General features: G+C 38.0%; 1 protein-coding gene across 1 annotated transcript in view; it reads left to right on the top strand.

Annotated features, from left to right (window-relative positions):
* The first annotated feature begins 16173 nt into the window (after nt 1–16173).
* LOC115209819 (very long-chain specific acyl-CoA dehydrogenase, mitochondrial) overlaps nt 16174–21299 on the top strand; it is a 38436-nt gene continuing 33310 nt past the window's right edge. Inside the window, exons 1-2 of the mRNA XM_029778375.2 lie at nt 16174–16370; nt 17229–17298. Of these exons, the coding sequence (XP_029634235.1) occupies nt 16300–16370; nt 17229–17298 (141 nt within the window). The 5' untranslated portion in view covers nt 16174–16299. The remainder of the gene's footprint in view (nt 16371–17228; nt 17299–21299) is intronic.

The raw sequence follows: 21299 nt of genomic DNA, 5'->3' as shown, positions 1-21299 counted from the left end.
CAAGGTGTCATGTTATGGGACTGAACATCCACTACTGAAAACCACCGGAACTTCTTAACCATACAACCATATCTGTGCCTTATATATTTTTTTATTTTGTTTCAGTCATTAGACTCCAACCATGCTGGGGTACCACCCTGAAGAAGTTTTAGTTAAATGTGTCAGCATCATCATCATCATCATCATTGTTTAACGGTTGCTTTCCATGCTGGCATGGGTTAGATGCTTTGACTGAGGTCTGGCGAACCAGATGGCTGCACCAGACTCCAATCTGATCTGGCAGAGTTTCTACACTGGATGCCCTTCTTAATGCCAACCATTCCGAGAGTGTAGTGGGTGCTTTTATGTGCCAACGGCACGAGGGCCAGTCAGGCGGTACTGGCAATAGCCATGCTCAAATGGTGTTTTTTACGTGCCACCTGCACAGGAGCCAGTCCGGCGGCACTGGCAATAACCTCGATTCGAATGTTTTTTCGCATGCCACCAGCGCAAGTACTTATTCTATTGATCTTGATACTGAACCACTAAGTTACAGGAACATAAACACACCAGCACCGGTTGTCAAGGATGGGTTGGGAGTGAACAGACAGACACACACACACACACACACACACACACATATATATGTATACGTACAACAGGTGTCTTTCTACCAAATCCACTCATAAGCCTTTGGTGGTCCTGCTTCCACGGTGGAACTGTTCCCAGAACCCCGTGGTTGGGAAGCAAGCTTCTTACCACAGAGTCCTGCCTGTGCTCATGAATTTATACAACAAAATAGCAACATTCCAAACTTGCAGTATTTTTAAGACTAACACTTTTAACTTAGTTTACTCATCTAATAAGGGAAACATTACTTGGAGAGGAGTGTAGAGCAGTGAAGCTTCTTTTGCTGTTGTCATTGTTTTTGATGGTGGTGGTGGTGGCGTTTTTTTTTGTTTGTTTTTTGATGTTGCTAGCATTAAAGTGGTTGATGTGATGACACTTGAGGTGCTTCCAGTCTCTTCTCTCCCTAAAAGACACACATTTAGCAACTCATTGGTCATTGGTTATTCACTGTTCTTATCACATGAGAACATTCGTACATCCTGTAGATGTTGTTATTGTTGTTGTTGTTTTTATTTTTCTTGTTGTGGCAGCTGTTGCTATTGTTGTTGATGACGATTATTAGTGACATCATTACTACCACCACCACCACTACTACTGCTGCCACTGCTGCTGTTGCTGTTGCTGCTACTGCCGCAATTACTGCTGCCGCTGCTGCTGATTACTGCAGCTACTAGCACTGCTGCTACTGCTGAGGCTACTGCTACTGCCATTGCTGCTCCTGTCACCACTGCTGCTGTTACCACTAACACTAAAAAAGTTTGGTAAAACTACCTTTTTGAGTCAGACCGACTCATAAGGGCTGGTTTCCAAGTTTCATGGTGTATATATACCTCACCTGGATGGGATGCTGGTCTTTTGCAGGATTACTCGATTTTGTCAGCGAAGTGGACTGGAGCAACAAGAAATGAAATGTTTTGCTCAAAAACACAATGCATCCCCCAGTCCAAGAATTGAAACCACAATTTTAGAATCATGAGTCCAACACCCGAACTACTAAGCCATGAACCTCCACTACCACTAACACTGCTGCCACTGCCACCACCACGACTGCCACTGTTGATGCGCTCATCATCTTCATCAACATAATCATCATCACAGTCATTGTTGTCTTCATCATCATCACCACACAACCAACAACAACAATGATAATAATCTGCAACAATATTGGTTTCAAATTTTGGCACAACTGGTTCTTATTATTTTATTGACCCTGAAAGGATGAAAGGCAAAGCCAGCCTCATCAGAATTTGATTATCCACAATATCATTGATTACTCTTCTTTGTACTGAAAGTGATATAAATAAACACCAATACAACACTGCTGTCTTGAATCTCTTCCATTCTACACATAAACAACACATATCTAACACTCTCTGCTCAAGAATAACACACAAATCAATATTTCTACATATGCTAGAACTCACAATCCTTTGTAATCCCTCATATGACATCATATATATATACATATCTATCTATATATACATACATACATGCATAGACACACACACACCACACACACACACATATATATGTATACGTACAACAGGTGTCTTTCTACCAAATCCACTCATAAGCCTTTGGTGGTCCTGCTTCCACGGTGGAACTGTTCCCAGAACCCCGTGGTTGGGAAGCAAGCTTCTTACCACAGAGTCCTGCCTGTGCTCATGAATTTATACAACAAAATAGCAACATTCCAAACTTGCAGTATTTTTAAGACTAACACTTTTAACTTAGTTTACTCATCTAATAAGGGAAACATTACTTGGAGAGGAGTGTAGAGCAGTGAAGCTTCTTTTGCTGTTGTCATTGTTTTTGATGGTGGTGGTGGTGGCGTTTTTTTTTGTTTGTTTTTTGATGTTGCTAGCATTAAAGTGGTTGATGTGATGACACTTGAGGTGCTTCCAGTCTCTTCTCTCCCTAAAAGACACACATTTAGCAACTCATTGGTCATTGGTTATTCACTGTTCTTATCACATGAGAACATTCGTACATCCTGTAGATGTTGTTATTGTTGTTGTTGTTTTTATTTTTCTTGTTGTGGCAGCTGTTGCTATTGTTGTTGATGACGATTATTAGTGACATCATTACTACCACCACCACCACTACTACTGCTGCCACTGCTGCTGTTGCTGTTGCTGCTACTGCCGCAATTACTGCTGCCGCTGCTGCTGATTACTGCAGCTACTAGCACTGCTGCTACTGCTGAGGCTACTGCTACTGCCATTGCTGCTCCTGTCACCACTGCTGCTGTTACCACTAACACTAAAAAAGTTTGGTAAAACTACCTTTTTGAGTCAGACCGACTCATAAGGGCTGGTTTCCAAGTTTCATGGTGTATATATACCTCACCTGGATGGGATGCTGGTCTTTTGCAGGATTACTCGATTTTGTCAGCGAAGTGGACTGGAGCAACAAGAAATGAAATGTTTTGCTCAAAAACACAATGCATCCCCCAGTCCAAGAATTGAAACCACAATTTTAGAATCATGAGTCCAACACCCGAACTACTAAGCCATGAACCTCCACTACCACTAACACTGCTGCCACTGCCACCACCACGACTGCCACTGTTGATGCGCTCATCATCTTCATCAACATAATCATCATCACAGTCATTGTTGTCTTCATCATCATCACCACACAACCAACAACAACAATGATAATAATCTGCAACAATATTGGTTTCAAATTTTGGCACAACTGGTTCTTATTATTTTATTGACCCTGAAAGGATGAAAGGCAAAGCCAGCCTCATCAGAATTTGATTATCCACAATATCATTGATTACTCTTCTTTGTACTGAAAGTGATATAAATAAACACCAATACAACACTGCTGTCTTGAATCTCTTCCATTCTACACATAAACAACACATATCTAACACTCTCTGCTCAAGAATAACACACAAATCAATATTTCTACATATGCTAGAACTCACAATCCTTTGTAATCCCTCATATGACATCATATATATATACATATCTATCTATATATACATACATACATGCATAGACACACACACACACACACACACACATATATAAGGTTTTGTCTTAATAACTGATGAGAAGCCAGAGCAGACTTCAGCCCCAGTATTCGAAACTCTGAGTTTTATTATGACAACCACTAATTGTTACCTATTATATTTATAGATAAATTCCTTTATTTTGCATAATATCAAGGTCTCATTCATTCTTTTGCTGCCATATTATTATTATTATTATTATTATTATTATTAATACACACACACTCACATAAATATATATACAAGGTGGGATCAAAAATTCCTGGACAGGTTCTGCAGTGCACCAACAGATGGCAGCACACAGTTGTGTGCAGAGTGAGAGCTAATAGTGAGTTTCATGAGGCTGTGTGCCAAGTGATATCCCTGTGTTCACTTCACAAATTGGGAAATTTGTGGTTTTGTGATCATGTGTGTGTTGTAATCTGCGATTTTTGTCGTGTACAGGCAGTTGGAACAAAAGAACCAACTTCAGAAGTCTGCTAAAGAGACATTGAGTATGTATTGACAAGCTTACAGCAAGGGGACAATGGGTCGTAGACAATGTTTCAAGTGGCACAGGTACACGATAGAATTGTAGCTCAATCAAAAGCACACTCATCGTTTTTCCTGACATCTGTGGTATTGTGCATCGAGAGTTTGCCCTCCAGAGCCTGACAATCAATTGAGTGTTCTACTGTAATGTTTTGAAACATTTGAGGGAGGATATTTAGCAAAAATGACCGGATCTGTGAAGCACAAAGAATTTAATTCTTCACAGTAACAAAGCTCCCTGTCACTAAGCTCTCCTCACTCATGAGTTTCCTGCCAAAAACAACATGCCATCGCTTCCACACCCACTCTATTTGCCAGATTTAGCAGCTGCAGACTTCCATTTCTTCCCCAAAATGAAAATGCAGCTCAAAGGTCACTTTTTTAACACTGTTGTGAAGACCAAGAGCAAATCATAGAAGGTCCTTGACTCATCATCATCATCGTTTAGCGTCCGCTTTCCATGCTAGCATGGGTTGGACGGTTCAACTGGGGTCTGGGAAGCCAGAAGGCTGCACCAGGCCCAGTTTGATCTGGCAATGTTTCTACGGCTGGATGCCCTTCCTAACGCCAACCACTCCATGAGTGTAGTGGTTGCTTTTTACGTGCCACCGGCACAGGTGCCAGACGAGTCTGGCAAGCGGCCACGATCGGATGGTGCTTTTTATGTGCCACCGGCACGAGGCCAGTCGGGGCGGCGCTGGCAACGGCCACGAACGGATGGTGCTTTTTACGTGCCACCAGCACGAGGCCAGTTGGGGCGGTGCTGGCAACGGCCACATTCAGATGGTTCTCTTACGTGCCACCGGCACTGGTAACTCAGCTGCAATTTCCATTGATCGATTTCGATTCTGATTCTCACTTGCCTCAACAGGTTTTCACAAGTAGAGTTTTGTGTCCCAAGAAGGGAAGGTGTGCATAAGTGGGCTGGCTACATCCCATGTAGAAGGCCACGGGTTATGGTCTCACTTGTCCTGCTGGGTCTTCTCACGCACAGCATACTTCCAGAGGTCTCGGTCTCTAGTCATTTCCTCAGTGAGACCTAAAGTTCAAAGGTCGTGCTTCACCACCTCGTCCCAGGTTTTCCTGGGTCTGCCTCTTCCACAGGTTCCCTCAACCGCTAGGGTGTGGCACTTTTTCACACAACTATCTTCATCCATTCTCGCCACATGTCCATACCAGCGCAAACGTCTCTCTTGCACACCACATCTGATGCTTCTTAGGTCCAGCTTTTCTCTCAAGGTACTTACACTCTGTCGAGTATGAATACTTGCTTACAGAAAATGACTTCCAGGCCAGATTCCAAAAGTGGCAGGAAGGCTGGGACTGGTGTATTGCTGCACAAGGCGACTATTTCGAAGAAGATGATGTTAAAACTTAGGTAAATAAGTTGTTTTTTTATTAAACATAACTAGTTCAGGAACTTTTTGATACCACCTTGTAAATATACATAGATACATATATATATATAATTGTTTTGAAAAAGAATATGATTAATCAGAAATTCTCTCACAAAGTTAAGTTTGCACTTAGAAAAGCTCAAAAGGAACTTGAGACAAAAGATAAAAATATATAATGTGTGTGTGTGTGTGTGTGTGTGTGTGTTTTAGGAAGTTAACGGTTTTGGCCGATCATAGAGTGACCATTGGGTTTGCTCATATAATGCACTTAGCAGTATAGGTGACTCATTTGACTCAAATGGCTGAGGGTGCATAACCTTTATAGAAATGGAGGAAGAAATATATAACAGTCATTTGATTTTGTAAACAACAAATAATTGTTTGTGAAGCAGGTGGGATGGGGTTCCAGCCATGGTGATATTCGAAGGAGCTATGGCATGACTATTCATCGAATGGGGAATTCCAAGTCTGATGTAGAAAATGTTTTAGATGGGGGCATTGACTGAATACTTCTTTCCTGGAGTTTAACATGGTCCTCAGGTTGAGTGTGTTTTTTAGAATTCTTGCCCTCTCAGCCAAGTAAAGCTTACATTATTTGTTCTAATTTATAGAAGTTCCTGGTTGTTCAAAGAGCTTCCATTTAATTATGTATGGCATTCTTTCCACTTTTAAATGCCATACATGGCTGGCATGGGATGTGATGTTGCGCCTTTCTGGTATCCTGAAAGAGAACTTATGATTGTTCAGACGTTGCTTAAATGGGGGTGTAGTTGAACCAACATGTTTCCATGCCAATGTATTGGATGTGCTGCCACTACCAATATTTGTTTCTTTAACCCTGGGTCTGCTGTCACAGTTGTTATTGCTGGAGTAGCTGCCAGGGCTGATTTTTCTTGAATGTGATTCTGCTGCTTCCAGTGTTGCTGACATAATGGTCATTTCCAGCTGCAAAGTTGCCACTGCTACTGTTGTAACGTTTGATATTGTGGTCTCTGCTGCTTGAAGCACTGTTGTCATCACTGTCATCACTTCTATTATTGTTATTGTTGTTGCTGTTGTCAGTGGGTGCATTGATATGCTTATGCTGTTACTCTGGCCACCACCGCTCTCACTCTCCGGACATATCTGTCCTCTACAACAAGACACCTCTCTAACCTCTCATCACCTGGTACAAGGCCACCACCTCCAATACCCACCTCTCAAAGGATTTTCGTTTTGTGAGTTACTTGCTTAGTGACTCCACCAGTGCTGATGCCATGTATAAAGCATCCAGTTCTCACTGTAAAGTGGTTGGCATTAAGAAGGGCATCCGGCTGTAAAAATCATGTCAAAACAGACAGTGAGGCCTAGTACAGTTTCCTGGTTTGCCAGCTCCTGTCAAACCATCCAACCCATGCAGCATGAGAAATGGACATTAAATGATGAGGATGTAGAGGAGGAGGACATATAAGCTGCTCACATATATGAGACAATACTGTCTGCTGCATTTCCCCCCCTTTATTAACTACTGTAATTACTTCTGCCCCTCTGATTTATTTAGCTGTCTACTCATTTCACCAGTGTGGATTGAATGCATCCACTTTTCTGTCTCTTCTCATTTTTACTGTCTCATACATTCTGTTTCCCCACCTCCTTCTTCCTAACACATGCAGTTCTCTGGAATTTGTTACCTGCAGCAGGAATCAACTTGCAGACGTTTAAGATGAACATCAGCTACCTTAGCCTCTAGTCATGGAGGGCTTACAAAGGTTATGACCATGTTCCTCTTCTTTTAATCACAATTGGATCAAATCTGAAAGTTCCACAAGAAAAGAAACAATCCAAAGTTAGATAAACTACTTTTCTCTGTCTTCTTTTCTCGCTCCCCACCCTCTCATCAGCCTGCTCTACTGAGTTTCACCCATTCTTTTGATGTTTACACTAAATAATTTTACTCAGTAATTTTCCCATCAAACTATGACAACATACATCATCATGTGATTAAAAAGTGTGCTTAACAATTACCCCAGTGATATTTGATTATATTACCTAGTATGTTTGGAAAGGCCTTAAACCATAGCCAGGTAAATGTAGTTGGGTGGATAGAAAATGAGTGGAAACTCATCAGATCTGCTATACTTGTTATTATTCTTGGATAGTAGAGATAATTGATTGCTTACTTTAATACCACCACCTGATCCTTGGGAGTCTTTGAAAGAATCCATCCTGTTACATATATTCAAACTCTTCCTTCCTTCTCGGAAGTCTGCATAGAAGACGATCCCTCCCATCTGACTGAACGAATGGTTATTGCATGATACACCACTGTTTACTCATGTCATAAAACGTATCTATGTAAATAATGGATTTTTAAAAATATAATTTAAAACTTTTGTAAATTAATATTAATGTCTGAGGAATGTAAAAACTCAACATAAATAGTTATCTGTGTATCATATTTAATGTAAATATATAATAAAAAAGAAATTTACAGCTACCAAAATAGTTTATGTTTTTAAACACAGCAAGCCCATAAGAGATACTACCTCTGGACAAATACTGCAAGTAAATCTGCTTTTTCATAAAGTATTTACATTAAATATGAGACATGGATGATTATTTTATTCTAATACTATTCAGAAGAAGAATTAGATTAAAATAGAGTAAAAGAATTATTACAGGCAGTAGAAGATATTTATAACTTTACTTTGCATATGTATGATTAACAAAACAAAATAAAGCTATAATGTTGTATTTCGGGATGGTCTCCCCCACCCTCCACAAATCAACACAGGCACCGGATATTTGTTCTTCCCTTATTTTTTACTGTTCTTATTTTAACTCTATTGTCCAGAAATCTTGATTGGCTGGAGTTGCCATAGCATGGCTGGGCTACAAAGCATTAACAAAAGTAGCTTTCCTGACATGCTACAGAGTGAAGAACAAATATATAATGTGTGTGTTTATTTGGTTAAAAAAAAAATAAGAAAACTATCCTGGAATACAATATCTGCTTCAACACACGGTTTCACATCAGGAATCTTGCAACACAAATTCATTAACGTAAAATATAAGGTTATAGTTTTCTAACAATTTTCCTAATTGTTTTAACTTCACAGTATACTTTTGTTGATTTTACTTTCTTCTTTTGAACTTTCCCTACGAAGTCCACTGATATTTATTTCCCACAAAGAAAATTGATTGAGAGACAGTTGAGTAAGACAAAAAGAAAAAAACTGATCTTCAACATTAACTGTTACTATAGGATTATCCCTACTATGGGAACTACCTTTCCTCCTGAGATTAAACTATGAATATAAAAAAAAATGAAATGAAATGAAATAAAGCTTTCTGTGTGAGTGTATATATTCGTTTGTGTGTGGGAAGGAGATGTAAGCAAGTGGGGTATTCTTTGCTCTCATAGCAAACAAATATTGCTGAAACTTCTCTGCGATTAAAGACAACACAGAAAAATAAAATGTTTGGAAGGGAAATAACGAATTATTTTTTGGAAGTTATTTCCCTTCAAGACAATTTATGATTGATTTCAAATTTTGACCCCCGGCCAACAGTTTCGGGTAATGGACTAAGTCGATTGCATTGATCGCTGTGCTCATCTAAGCATTTGTCCGGCGTCCTAACGATTCCGCCAGCTCGCTTATTTATTTCAAGGGAAAACGTTTATTATTTCAATTACATCTTGGATGCAGTACAGAACTATTAAACCGACCCTCTTCTGGACTGATCCTATTCTGCCTCAAAATTAAAGGGCAATAACTTTGACTTTCGCACTCCGTATTTAAACTTTGCTTGTAAAGGGCCGTAACTACGTACGCAAACATTTCGTCCAATGATACTAGTATTCCGTTAATTCAGTCCCCTTGTCATAAAACATTGTGGTATAGCCGAACACTGGGTTTTCAGCGTTGGCTTTCCAAGGAGCTTGCCTTTACTTTTAAGCGATAACGTTAGTAAGAGATAGAGGGGAAGACGCGATGAAGTCCGCCCAGAGTAATACTTTCATGGAAGCGGCAATTTGATGTCTTCTGTGTAAGCTTGTATATGCCGTATAAGTCCCCTGGGAAAGTGACAAAAAACTCAGGTGCAACACATACCTTTTCTACGCCACTGATCTTAAGCTCTTTTTTCAACCCCACTTTTTTTGTGCTCAGTACTTACTACTCTTATTTAACGAAGTGATTGTAATTCAAATGTATTACCTACAGTCTCTTTTATGGGTGCTAACGTATATCCCTGACATAGAAAGTGGTATGGATTCTCTTGGAAATCAACCATATCATTCCGTTACAAATTTGTAACTTTGTGCTAATAAAAGAAATTATTTTAAATATTGTTAAAGATGATGGAGTAGCAGATCAAATGCGAAGTGCATTCTAGAAGTTTTCTTACTTTTTCAGGAGAGATATTTATTAATTTCACAGAAGTACAAAAACTCTGATTTATTTTAAAATAGGATCCTCTGACCTCAATAAACTTCTTGTAGACCTCCAGACTCTTTGTGAAGGCCCCATGGAAGTCCTCCAAATTAAAAGTGCCTGGAACTTTTGTCAAGGCCTTCTTCATCTTCAAAGCTACCTCCCCCGAGGTTCTCCTTCAGTTTGAGGAACAACCAAAAGTCACTGTGACCAAGGTATGGATGGTAGAGAGGGTGAGGGGCAGTCAAGTAGTTGGTTACCAGGATGTTTATCACTGCACATCTTGGGAACGAACTTGCACATGCTCAAATTTTCATGAAGAATTTGGTGCACAGTTGCTACACCAACCTCAAACTGTCTTTATGGACACTCGATGGCCATCATCCAGAAAATTGTGAATTTTCTCAACTGGATCTGATGTTCTGATATGTTTCTCCTTCATGCACCCCTCATCAGCTCTCACCACCTCTCTACTACCCTTGAACCTCTTGTGCTAGTGAAAAAGCTAATCTGGAGCATTTCATAAGTTTTTGTGACATTTCTGCCCAGTTTAACAGAAATCCTTATTGCATAACAAGCCTCGAAACATCCCACTGCATTCTGAAAACTAGCAGTGTTTAGTAGGATGTGTTCAAAGTGTTGTACATCTGTCTCCTCCAGTCTGGTATAACAAAAGTTGGCAGGTCAGCTTATTCAATGAATAGCAAAATATATACTAAAATTATAATAATCTCAGACAATTATAATTGCCTCTCCTGAAAAAATCTCAAAATTTCTGATGTTCACCTTGTATCTACCATGATATATTTTCACCACTCAACGCACTGGGTTCAAACCTTATTACAGTTGACTTTTTTTTAAATATCGTTTTACAAAAAAAAAATCAGTACCAATCATAGGAATTGCATCAGTCTAATTAATTATTCTCCTTCTTCCCTGATTTTATTCTTCTTGTTCCTTTATGAGAAATCGTTACGAATAATGTCACATCAGCAGAAAATGAGCTTTTATAGCCACATTGAAGGCAATGTCATCTGTTAATCCCCATTTAAGTTTATTTTAAATGAAGTTAGGCATCTCATGAATAAATTGTTTTCAATCTATAGTCATTTGTTTGTATTTATTTTGTAGGTGTGCTATGTTTAACATGTTGAATAATTGATAAGAAAAAAAATTATCTTCAGCAATGTTTATTAATGGCACTAAACATTTTTAACATACATAATGTACTATTTATTATATGCATGTTATATATGTGAATCAAGAAACAATGAAATTGTCAAAAAAGGAGGGCTGAAATGGCATATGGCGTATATATATATATATATCTATCAGTCGCCATGATAGATCGGTAGCCACTACACACATTTTTTCTCTTCTTGTTTCTTTCTGTGTTCCTTTCTATGGAAGAGCGTAAGCTCGACACACACATATACATATATATATATATATATATATATATATATATATATATAGTTAATAAAAAAGCTTATATCAGAAAGAAGCACACTCTAAAGAATAGACCAGTAATTATTACAACAAAATTCTATATCTTGAGTAACTCTATGTCCAAGATATAAAATTTTGTTGCAATATTATCTATATATATAAAACTGTAGTTGTGTGAGTGTCTGTCCCCTTCGATTTAGATTCCTAACTACTCCCACATTTTGCGGTGCAGTTTAACCAAATTCGGGTATCTTATAGTCGTGATTCATATCGAGCCCGTCTGGGTATTAGCGCGCGTCTACGATGAGTCTACGATTTTAAAAATAATTTAACATCATTTTTTATTCTATTTTAATGCATATTTTTTCGTGTGTCGATGGCGGCGGAGTTGGCGTCCATGGTCACACCTGCACCTGTTTGCTTCTCCCTCTTCTTCCCTCCCTCGTGAAGCTGTGGGGAAGGGAGTGTAAGGAAATCAACGTCGTAATGCGTTGTGAAGGAGACCAGCGTTCTTTTAGAACAACGACTTCATGGCTTGAAGTCGCCAAAACAGAAATCGCTAAAAAAGCTGAAACAGATCCACAAAAACGGCAAAAACCTCCACACAGGGCAGGTTTCCTGTGCAAACAATTTGCCCAACCGAATGTTTTAGTTGTTGCACAAATCTTTATATATAAAAGGGAAGTTGTGTGTCTGTCCCCTACGATTTAGATTCCTAACTACTCCCACATTTTGCGGTGCAGTGTAACTAAAACCGGGTATCTTATAGTCGTGATTCATATCGAGCCCTTCTGGGTATTAGCGCGCGTCTACGATGAGTCTACGATTAAAAAAAAAAATTTACCATCATTTTTTATTCCATTTTAATACATTTTTCGCTATTATATAAGGGAAGTAACTCTCTAAAAATGTCTACGATGAGTCAACGATTAAAAAAAAAATTACCATCATTTTTTATTCCATTTTAATACATTTTTCGCTATTATATAAGGGAAGTAACTCTCTAAAAATGTCTACGATGAGTCAACGATTAAAAAAAAAATTACTATAATTTTTTATTCCATTTTTAATGCATTTTTTGCTATTTTTTTGCTATAACTCACTAAAAATGCTTATATAGTTATTTCCCTTACAAACCCGAGCAACGCCGGGCGATACTGCTAGTATATATATATATATATATAGGTGCAGGCATGGGTATGTGGTAAGAAACTTGCTTCCGAACCACATCGCTCCAGATTCAGTCTCAGTGTGTGACACCTTGAGAAAGTGTCTTCTACTATATTCTAAGACCAACCAAAGCCTTGTGACTGGCTTTGGTAGATGGAAATTAAAAAAAGCCCATTGTATATATATATATATATATATATATATGTGTGTGTGTGTGTGGTGTGTGTGTGTGTCTGTGTTTGTCACCACAACACTGCTTGACAACTGGTGTTCTTTATGTCTAACTTAGCAGTTCAGCAAAACTGTCCAATAGAATAATGACCAGGCTTGAAAAGTATTGGGGTGAATTTGTTCAACTGACATGTCTCCAAGGCAGTGGTGCTCCAGCATGGCTACAGTCTGATGACTGGAACAAGTAAAAGATAAAAAATAAAATATATGTAAACTTGATTCAAGTTCAAATATGTTTGAGAGAGATTTAAATCTGTGAAAGGCTTTTCATTGCAGTTTGTCTTGAAAGAAATTCTTGCTTGAAACAAAAGGGTGTCTTGAACTAATTTATACTTGTGTTTATCTTGATTTTCCTCTACATATGCTCTGTATATCATGACTACTAACACTACTAAGTTCCAGTGGTGTATGGAGGTTGTTATCATTGTGTGTGCTGCCACACTGACCGTACTATGAAGGAGTGTGGAGGTGCAATGGCCCAGTGGTTAGGGCAGCGGACTCGCGATCATAGGATCACGGTTTCGATTCCCAGACCAGGCGTTGTGGGTGTTTATTGAGCGAAAACACCCAAAGCTCCACGAGGCTCCGGCAGGGATGGTGGTGATCCCTGCTGTACTCTTTCGCCACAACTTTCTCTCACTCTTACTTCCTGTTTCTGTTGTACCTGTATTTCAAAGGGCCGGCCTTGTCACTCTCTGTGTTACACTGAATATCCCCGAGAACTACGTTATGGGTGCACGTGTCTGTGGAGTGCTCAGCCACTTACGCTTTAATTTCACGAGCAGGCTGTTCCGTTGATTCGGATCAACTAGAACCCTTGTCGTTGTAACCGACGGAGTGCCTCCACTATGAAGGAGCCAAAATGCAAATAATGTAAACTTAATTCAATTGGGATACAGATATATGGCACTAAAGTAATAACCTATAAATTGTAAGCATTCTAAAATACGCCATTATTTTCTTATGCACACACACTGAAAAATAAGAATTTTACTTAAATTACTTATACGTAATTTCTATTCTCCTTCTTTGAGATATAAAATGTTTAATAACCTCATTGAAATTCATTATTGAAATAGAGTGAAATTTAAAGAACAACTCATCAATTGTATTTATAAATGTTTTTATCATTGCATAATGATAATACATGAAATAGTTTTTTCACAAAAATATTTCTCCAAAATTAAATCGCTGAAATTTCTGAAAAAATTCCGCTTGGCTATATAGACCTCTCGCAGGTTACAATTTAGGCTGTGAAGCTCTTAAATTTTGTTACTAATCAGTATATAATCACCGGAAATCAAATTAAAAGCATGTATTTCTGTGGCTGGAAAAGCATTTAAGATCAACACTAATTGAATTTTAAATAAAATGCTTTAGCACACAACTGAGAAAATCATAAAATTCATTGAGCAAAATATCAATGCACAACCTTTCAGAATTTGACCTGACTTTTGTTTCTGACTTCTAAAACTGTATTATTAGTTTTGAAAACAGATCAAGATCAAAGTTTTAGGTTGATATTATATAAAAAAAATTACTTAAAAAAATATTAGTTTTTTGTTTATGAATTTTCACCATGAAAATGAAAATGTGACTGTGCCGTCAAAGCTTTCCATTAATATTTTGCCATTCTCCCATTATCCTATGATATGCCAGTATCATATTTGTTTCTACTCTCGGGCACAAGGCCCAAAATTTTTGGGGAAGGAGCCAGTTGATTAGATCGACCCCACTACACAACTGGTACTTAATTTATCAACCCCAAAAGGATGAAAGGCAAAGTCGACTTCGGTGGAACTTGAACTCAGAACGTTAAGACAAACAAAATACTGCAAAGCATTTCACCTGACATGCTAATGTTTCTTATTTCTTTACTGCCCACTAGGGGCTACACACAGAGGGGACAAACAGGGACAAACAAGGGGATTAAGTCGATGATATCGACCCCAGTTCGTAACTGGTACTTATTTAATCGACCCCGAAAGGATGAAAGGCAAAGTCAACCACGGCGGAATTTGAACTCAGAACGTAGCGGCAAACGAAATACCTATTTCTTTACTGCCCACAGTTTCTTTAGGGTGACAGATTTTTTTAAAGAAGGTAAGTAAAAGATCATTTATTTTAATAGCATGCTTTTCTGTTAGTAAAAGATTTTTTTTTACACACACACACACACACACACACACTTGTTTGATGCAGAATGGGGCGGGTGGGTTAAAGATTTAAATAACAAATTGTTTGGTTGTTGCTTAGATCCCAGCAATGGAACACCTCATCATCATTCCACTAAATGTGTTTATGGGAAGAAAGATACAGAAAAATATCAATACATGTCAGAGTGACACAGAAACGAGGAAGGTACCAGGTGGTCGCGGGGTGTGCTAGAAACAACAGCTGAATCTCCCTTAAGTTACACCTTTACATCTGAAAATTATTTTGAAATTTTAGGACTTATGGGGTAGAGGTGAGGTTAATGAAAAAAATTTAATTTCGTGGCTATGTGGTAAGAAGCTTACTTCCCAACCACATGGTTCCAGGTTCAGTCCCACTGCGTGGCACCTTGGGCAAGTGTCTTCTACTATAGCCTCAGGCTGACCAAAGCCTTGAGAGTGGATTTGGTAGATGGAAACTGAAAGAAGCTTATTGTATATATATATATATGTGTGTGTGTGTGTGTGTGTGTGTGTATCTCTGAGTCTATGTTTGTTCCAGCCCCACCGCTTGAGAACTGGTGTTGATGTGTTTACATCCCCATAACTTAAAATACTGGGGTCTATTCATTCGACTAAAATTCTTCAAGGTGATGCCCCAGCATGGCCGCAATCTAATGACTGAAACAAGTGAAAGATAAAAGATTTTTGTTAAATTATTTTTCAGTTTTTATGTGAAAATAAAGCAAGAGGTGATTATAATGGAGATCACTGGTTTCCAAAATTATTTTTTTTAACCTTCAAGTTTTCTCCATTCTTTTGAAGTGTGTAGTGCAAAAATTAAAAACAATAAAAATTGCCAAAATCGGTACTGGGTGAGGGAGGGAGGGAGGTTAAAAAAATTGCTAAATAAAAAAAAAAATTCAAAGCTACCTCCGCTCATCATCTACAAGTGTGGGATGGAAAAAAATTTGAAAAATCCCTGTCAAAATGGAGAAAATCTGCTGAGACATTCTAGTGTGCAAATTACCCGGCAACGACAGGATATTCAGGTAGTGTAAATGTAGATATCTATTGTCTATGAAGGTGTGTATATATGTATGTATAAAGAAAGAAAAGTGAGTCGGCGAAAGAGAGATAAAAGCAAAGAGTGAGGTAGATCACGTAGAAGCCAGTCATGAGACACTTCAGCCTTTCAACAGCCTCTCCACCCTTCTTTGATAAAAGCAGAACCTGACCTGCGAAAGCGAACGAGGGTTATCTCCTCCTCTCTTATTCCAGTCTTTCTAGGTTCGTGCAAGAAGTTAACAGTTGGAACGATGTTACTCTCCGGACATTTCGCTCGCCAAGCCTTGAGGCGTCAACTTTATTTCAAAACACAGACAGTATGGTAAGGCAATATCAATATATATCGATCTACAAAGCAACAGCTGATTTTTTTTTTTTTTTGGTCTTTTCTCGTATTCTTGTCTGTCTGAACGGTTTGTTTCGTTTTCCATCTCTTCCTTAAATTCGTATTGATCAAAGACTCCAACGGGATTGTTTATTCTGAGGTTAAGAACCGGGACACTTCCAACCGCTCAGCTTTTATTCCTTTTTGCTTTTTTTTTCTCATTAATTTTTTAGATTGTTTCGTAGAATCATTGTTTGTTTACTTTTACCAATCCTCTTCAAATGATTCCCTCTTCCACATTTTACATTCTTCGTTTTCTCGTCTTTCGTTTTACTTATTCTGTTGTTATATTAATCAGACAGAGAGTATTGAGAGTGTCTCGCAGAAGTTACTGCTCACTCACATTCATGAGGAATACCCTTATAATTTAGTTGATGCCACATCATTTAGAACCATCTCTGCTAGAATTTCACCATTTACAAACTCTAACACAGAGAACCATTCGCTTCCGTGTTACGACAGACACCACCACACGAAACGGTACCAATACTAATAATATCCCTAAAACCCAGTGGTAAATATTAGTTCTAACCACGACACTTCATCTGGTTCTGCGACGGTTTCTGTTTTTCCTCGCGCTGAACAGATTATGAAATGTACATGTTAGGTGCATGCGTACCTGTTTGCTGTCAATCTCCTCCAGGATTTTGACACTTGTCTGTTCTTCAAATTCAAACGAAGACGAAGAGTAAAAGAAAATATAATAATTGTTGTTGGTCCAAATGGCTTAGTATGTGTAAAACTAACATATACCGTTTTTTATTACCAATGACGAAATGTATATATTTCTTTCAGCCTTGTTCCAGTCACCTCAGTCAACAACAACACATCGAAATGTCGAGCTCAGTCGACTCAAGCAGCAAAGGTACGTTTGATTAATCGATCATATTGGCTTAATGTTTATCAATGCTCACTAACTTGTTTTACAAACTTTTGTCAACAGTGTTTACTCGCCGCACACAATTATTAATTAACTTCGTTTCCAGTTTACTTATATTTCTTTGAACTTTTGGTCCCCATTAAGGCGACCAGGTTGTTCTTGGGGCACTGGGTTTTTTTTTTTTAAACCCAGTTAACTGATAATTTAAACCAGATTAGGTAAAAAGGGAAAAAAAAGTGCATTTGTTTATTTTAAATGATTCTGTATATATTGATAGGGAAGGGTTAAAAAGAGAAACCAAGCCCTGTTTTTAGGTCTGCTTTGTTCTTTTGTGTGGTTGAAGTCAGACGTAACATTGATTACAGAATGTCAGGAAACTGTGTTATGATTAAAAATGAAATGAATAGATATATTGAAAATAGCCTTTCCCATTCAATGAGCTTTTTGTGTGATACTTGATTGTGTAACATTTAACGTATGTCTCCCAGGGGGACTCGACTATCCACACCAGTGGTCCAAAAAGGACAGTGTCCCTGACCTTTCATGTCCACACGTTTCTTTTTTATAAATATACAATTTTTATTATCAATTTTAAGCTTAGATATAATAAATTTGGTTTTCGTCATTCCAATCATCTACAAAAAAGTCCGTTTCGCTTATGTAATTAATAATGTTTCATAATCAAAAATGTTGTTTTTAGTTTTATTACATAATCTCACCTTCACACCTTAAAATTCGCTAACATTCCATCAAAATAATTGAAATGCCTCTTCGGACATAAGTGAACTTTTGACCATCACTATCAAACATTTGAACCCTTCGACAAGTTTAGATCAGTACATTTGTTTATATATCATTTGTTTGTATATGTGTGTGTGTTATGTGCGTTGTGGCCTACCGAGGTTCCGTAGCAACGTCTCTTTTTTTTGTTTTTTTTTCATTCATGGAATAACATCCAGTGAATATTCGATATACTATATTTTGTATTCTGTAAGATGATAGAAGAATGAGGCGAACCTTCGAAGGAATATAAATCGACCCAGTACTTGACTGGTACTTTAATTTATCCACGCACAGAAGGATGAAAGTAAAGCCGACTTCTGTAGGATATCATATAGTAAGGTTCTCGATAAACACCCACAATTTCATTCCCGAATTTTGACAAAATGCGATAATCAGAATTTCGAAATTTGGTTATTTTGAAAACACAGTTGCTTCCAATCTTGTTTGTTCACTACGTCCTGCTTTCTCACCCCATCCCTTCTCTCTCTCTCTCTCACACACACGTTGCAGTTTACACTCTATTTGCTCTATTTTAACATTTAACATATTAGGTGACTTCACTTCCATGATTAACAAATAAAGCGCGACGGGCCACGATAGATGCATTTGATTTTTGGGCGTTTTTTGGGTCTAATGTCACTCAAACTTACCACCATTATATACTAAGATATTTTAACTATTTTTTTTGTTTTTTGTGTAATCCATGCTATCTAAGTGCAAATCCCAGCGCTTTATGGGTTAATCACAACTTCATTGAACTTAATCATGTCACTAATTCTATTAAGTGTTGTAACCTATTTTTCCATTCTCCTATAATTACATTTCCAGCTTTTATTAGGATTTTAACTGTATTTCCTGCTAACGCAGACCACTCTCTATATTTAGTAGACTACCACTGTTGATGCATTCATTTGATTGTAAACTTCATTTCATTGTGTCCTTTGTCCTAATTATATGTAATGTAAGCCCTACTCAGAAGTGTGAAGCTTTTCTTAGGTTTTTTAGTTACAGATTGAGTATAGGTTGTTGTTGGCATCCTTTTTGTCTCTGGAGACAATGGAGTAGCGCATAAAATAATCTAGCCCGGCTTTTACATTTCATGTCCTAATACATCTCCTGCTGTGGCTGTGTAGTCCTATCCTGGACAAACACTCCCTCTGGCAAGTGCTGCAAATGTAGCGAAGACTTTTTCTCTTTAGTTGTAATGTCATAGTTTCTTGTTGACGTCTTTTCTTGTCTTTCCATTTCTCCTCTCTCTCCCTCTGTCACTCATTTGTGTGTAGGTTGAGTGTAGATATGGCTGTCTGATTAAGATGTTTACTTCATGATATTGCAATTCAAGGACCAATCCCAGTTCGTCACCTCTTAGGCAAATGTTTGTACTCTAGCCTTCATTTGATCTAAGAATTTTGAGTGAAATTAGATGCACAGAAGTTGTTAGGATAGCCATTGGATGAACAGTACTTGTTCTTCTTGGTAAGCTTACTCTATTACCCTGCTTAACTCAGTCATATTGTCCTTGTATGCTGTTAGTGAAATCTGCTTTGTTGCTAGTATTTGGATCAAGTCTTCTGTCTGAAGATAACCCATGAGTTAAAGTGTGGTTCCTTTCTCTATTTCCCCTACAAGTCTTGGAGGGTCTATTAATAAAGGTTGTGGGAAGCTTACAAGTGCAGACATGGCTGTGTGGTTAAGTAAATTCGATTCCCAACAGTGAGGTTTCAGGTTCAGTCCCACTGCAAGGCACTTTGGGCAAGTGTCTTCATCTATAATTCTGGACCTTGTGAGTGAATTTATTAGAAAGAAACTGAAAGAAGTCTGTTGTGTGGGTGTGTGTATATATAAATATATGTATATATTTGTGTCTCCTTGTCCTGATGGTTGTAAATGAGTGTCACTGTCATACAAGTGGTGTTATTCATTTTCATTTTCCATGAAAACATGCCCAGCCAAGTAGAAATATTACTTTACTTGGAAACAGGTGGAAGTTGGCAACAGGAAGGACCTCCAGTAATAGAAAATCTGCCTCAATAGATTCCATGCAAGTATTGAAAAGGGAACATTAAAATGATGAACGTAGGTAGAAGGCCTCAAATGTTTGAAGCAAGGGTATGGTTAATTAAATACTTGATTGATATTTGTTGTATTGCTGCTAGAAGGATAAAAGGCAAAGTTGAAGTGAGATTGTAAAGGGATGCAACTAACTAAGCCCTATGGTTATATAAATCCACCACCCTAATAAAGTTGATAGACGATCCATTCTATTATAGGCACAAAGTCTCAAATTTTGAGGGAAGGGGCCAGTCATTTAAATTTACCTCTGTACTCAACAAGTACTTATTTCATCAGCCCCGAAAGAAGGAAAGGTAAAGTCAATCTCAGCAGAATTTGAATTCAGAATATAAAGACATTAAATGTTGCCAAGAATTTTGCCCGGCATACTAACCATTCTTCCAGTTTGCTGACTAGTTGATAGATATTGTATTTCCTAAATATTTTATAACAATCTATACAGGTTACTGTTTTAGTTGATTTCTTGAATAGCAGTAATAATTTCTAATATAGACCACACTGACAAAAATTTTGGAAGATGGATGTAACCAAAATTTTCATTCTAGTACTTGGTACACTTTCTATCAACTCCAAAAGGAGTGATAAGCAAAGTTGTGTCCCTTCTATTCTGAGCTCAATTTCTGGCAGGATTTCAATTCAGAATGTACAGACATATCCAAGCATGTTGTCCTTTGCCCAAGCATTTTTGTCATTCTACTTTCCTAATAATATAAACAATTCTTTCTAATTCTGGTACAAGGCCAACAATCTGAAAGAGAGGGGGCAAGTCAAAGTTGGCCTCAGCAGAATTTAAACTCAGAACATAGCATTTTGCTAATGATTCTGCCAGCTTGTCACCTTAGTAAGTAAAGTTTTCTTCTCAAGTCATACAGACTTATAAGGGCCAGTTACCATGGTGCAAATATTCTCCACCTGGACGGGACGCCAGTCTGTTGCAGGATCACTCATTTTTGCCATCTGAGTGGACTGGAGCAACATGAAATGAAGTGTTTTGCTCAAGGACACCACATGTTGCTCAGTCCAGGAATCAAAACTGCAATCTTACAATCATGAGTCCAACACTAATCAACGAGTTTCCACTATAATAATAATAATTATTATTATAATCCTTTCTAATATAGGCACAAGGC

The sequence above is a fragment of the Octopus sinensis genome, linkage group LG3, assembly GCF_006345805.1.
Source record: "Octopus sinensis linkage group LG3, ASM634580v1, whole genome shotgun sequence".
NCBI classification, from domain to species: Eukaryota; Metazoa; Mollusca; class Cephalopoda; order Octopoda; family Octopodidae; genus Octopus; species Octopus sinensis.
This window is presented reverse-complemented; position numbering and strand designations above follow the sequence as displayed.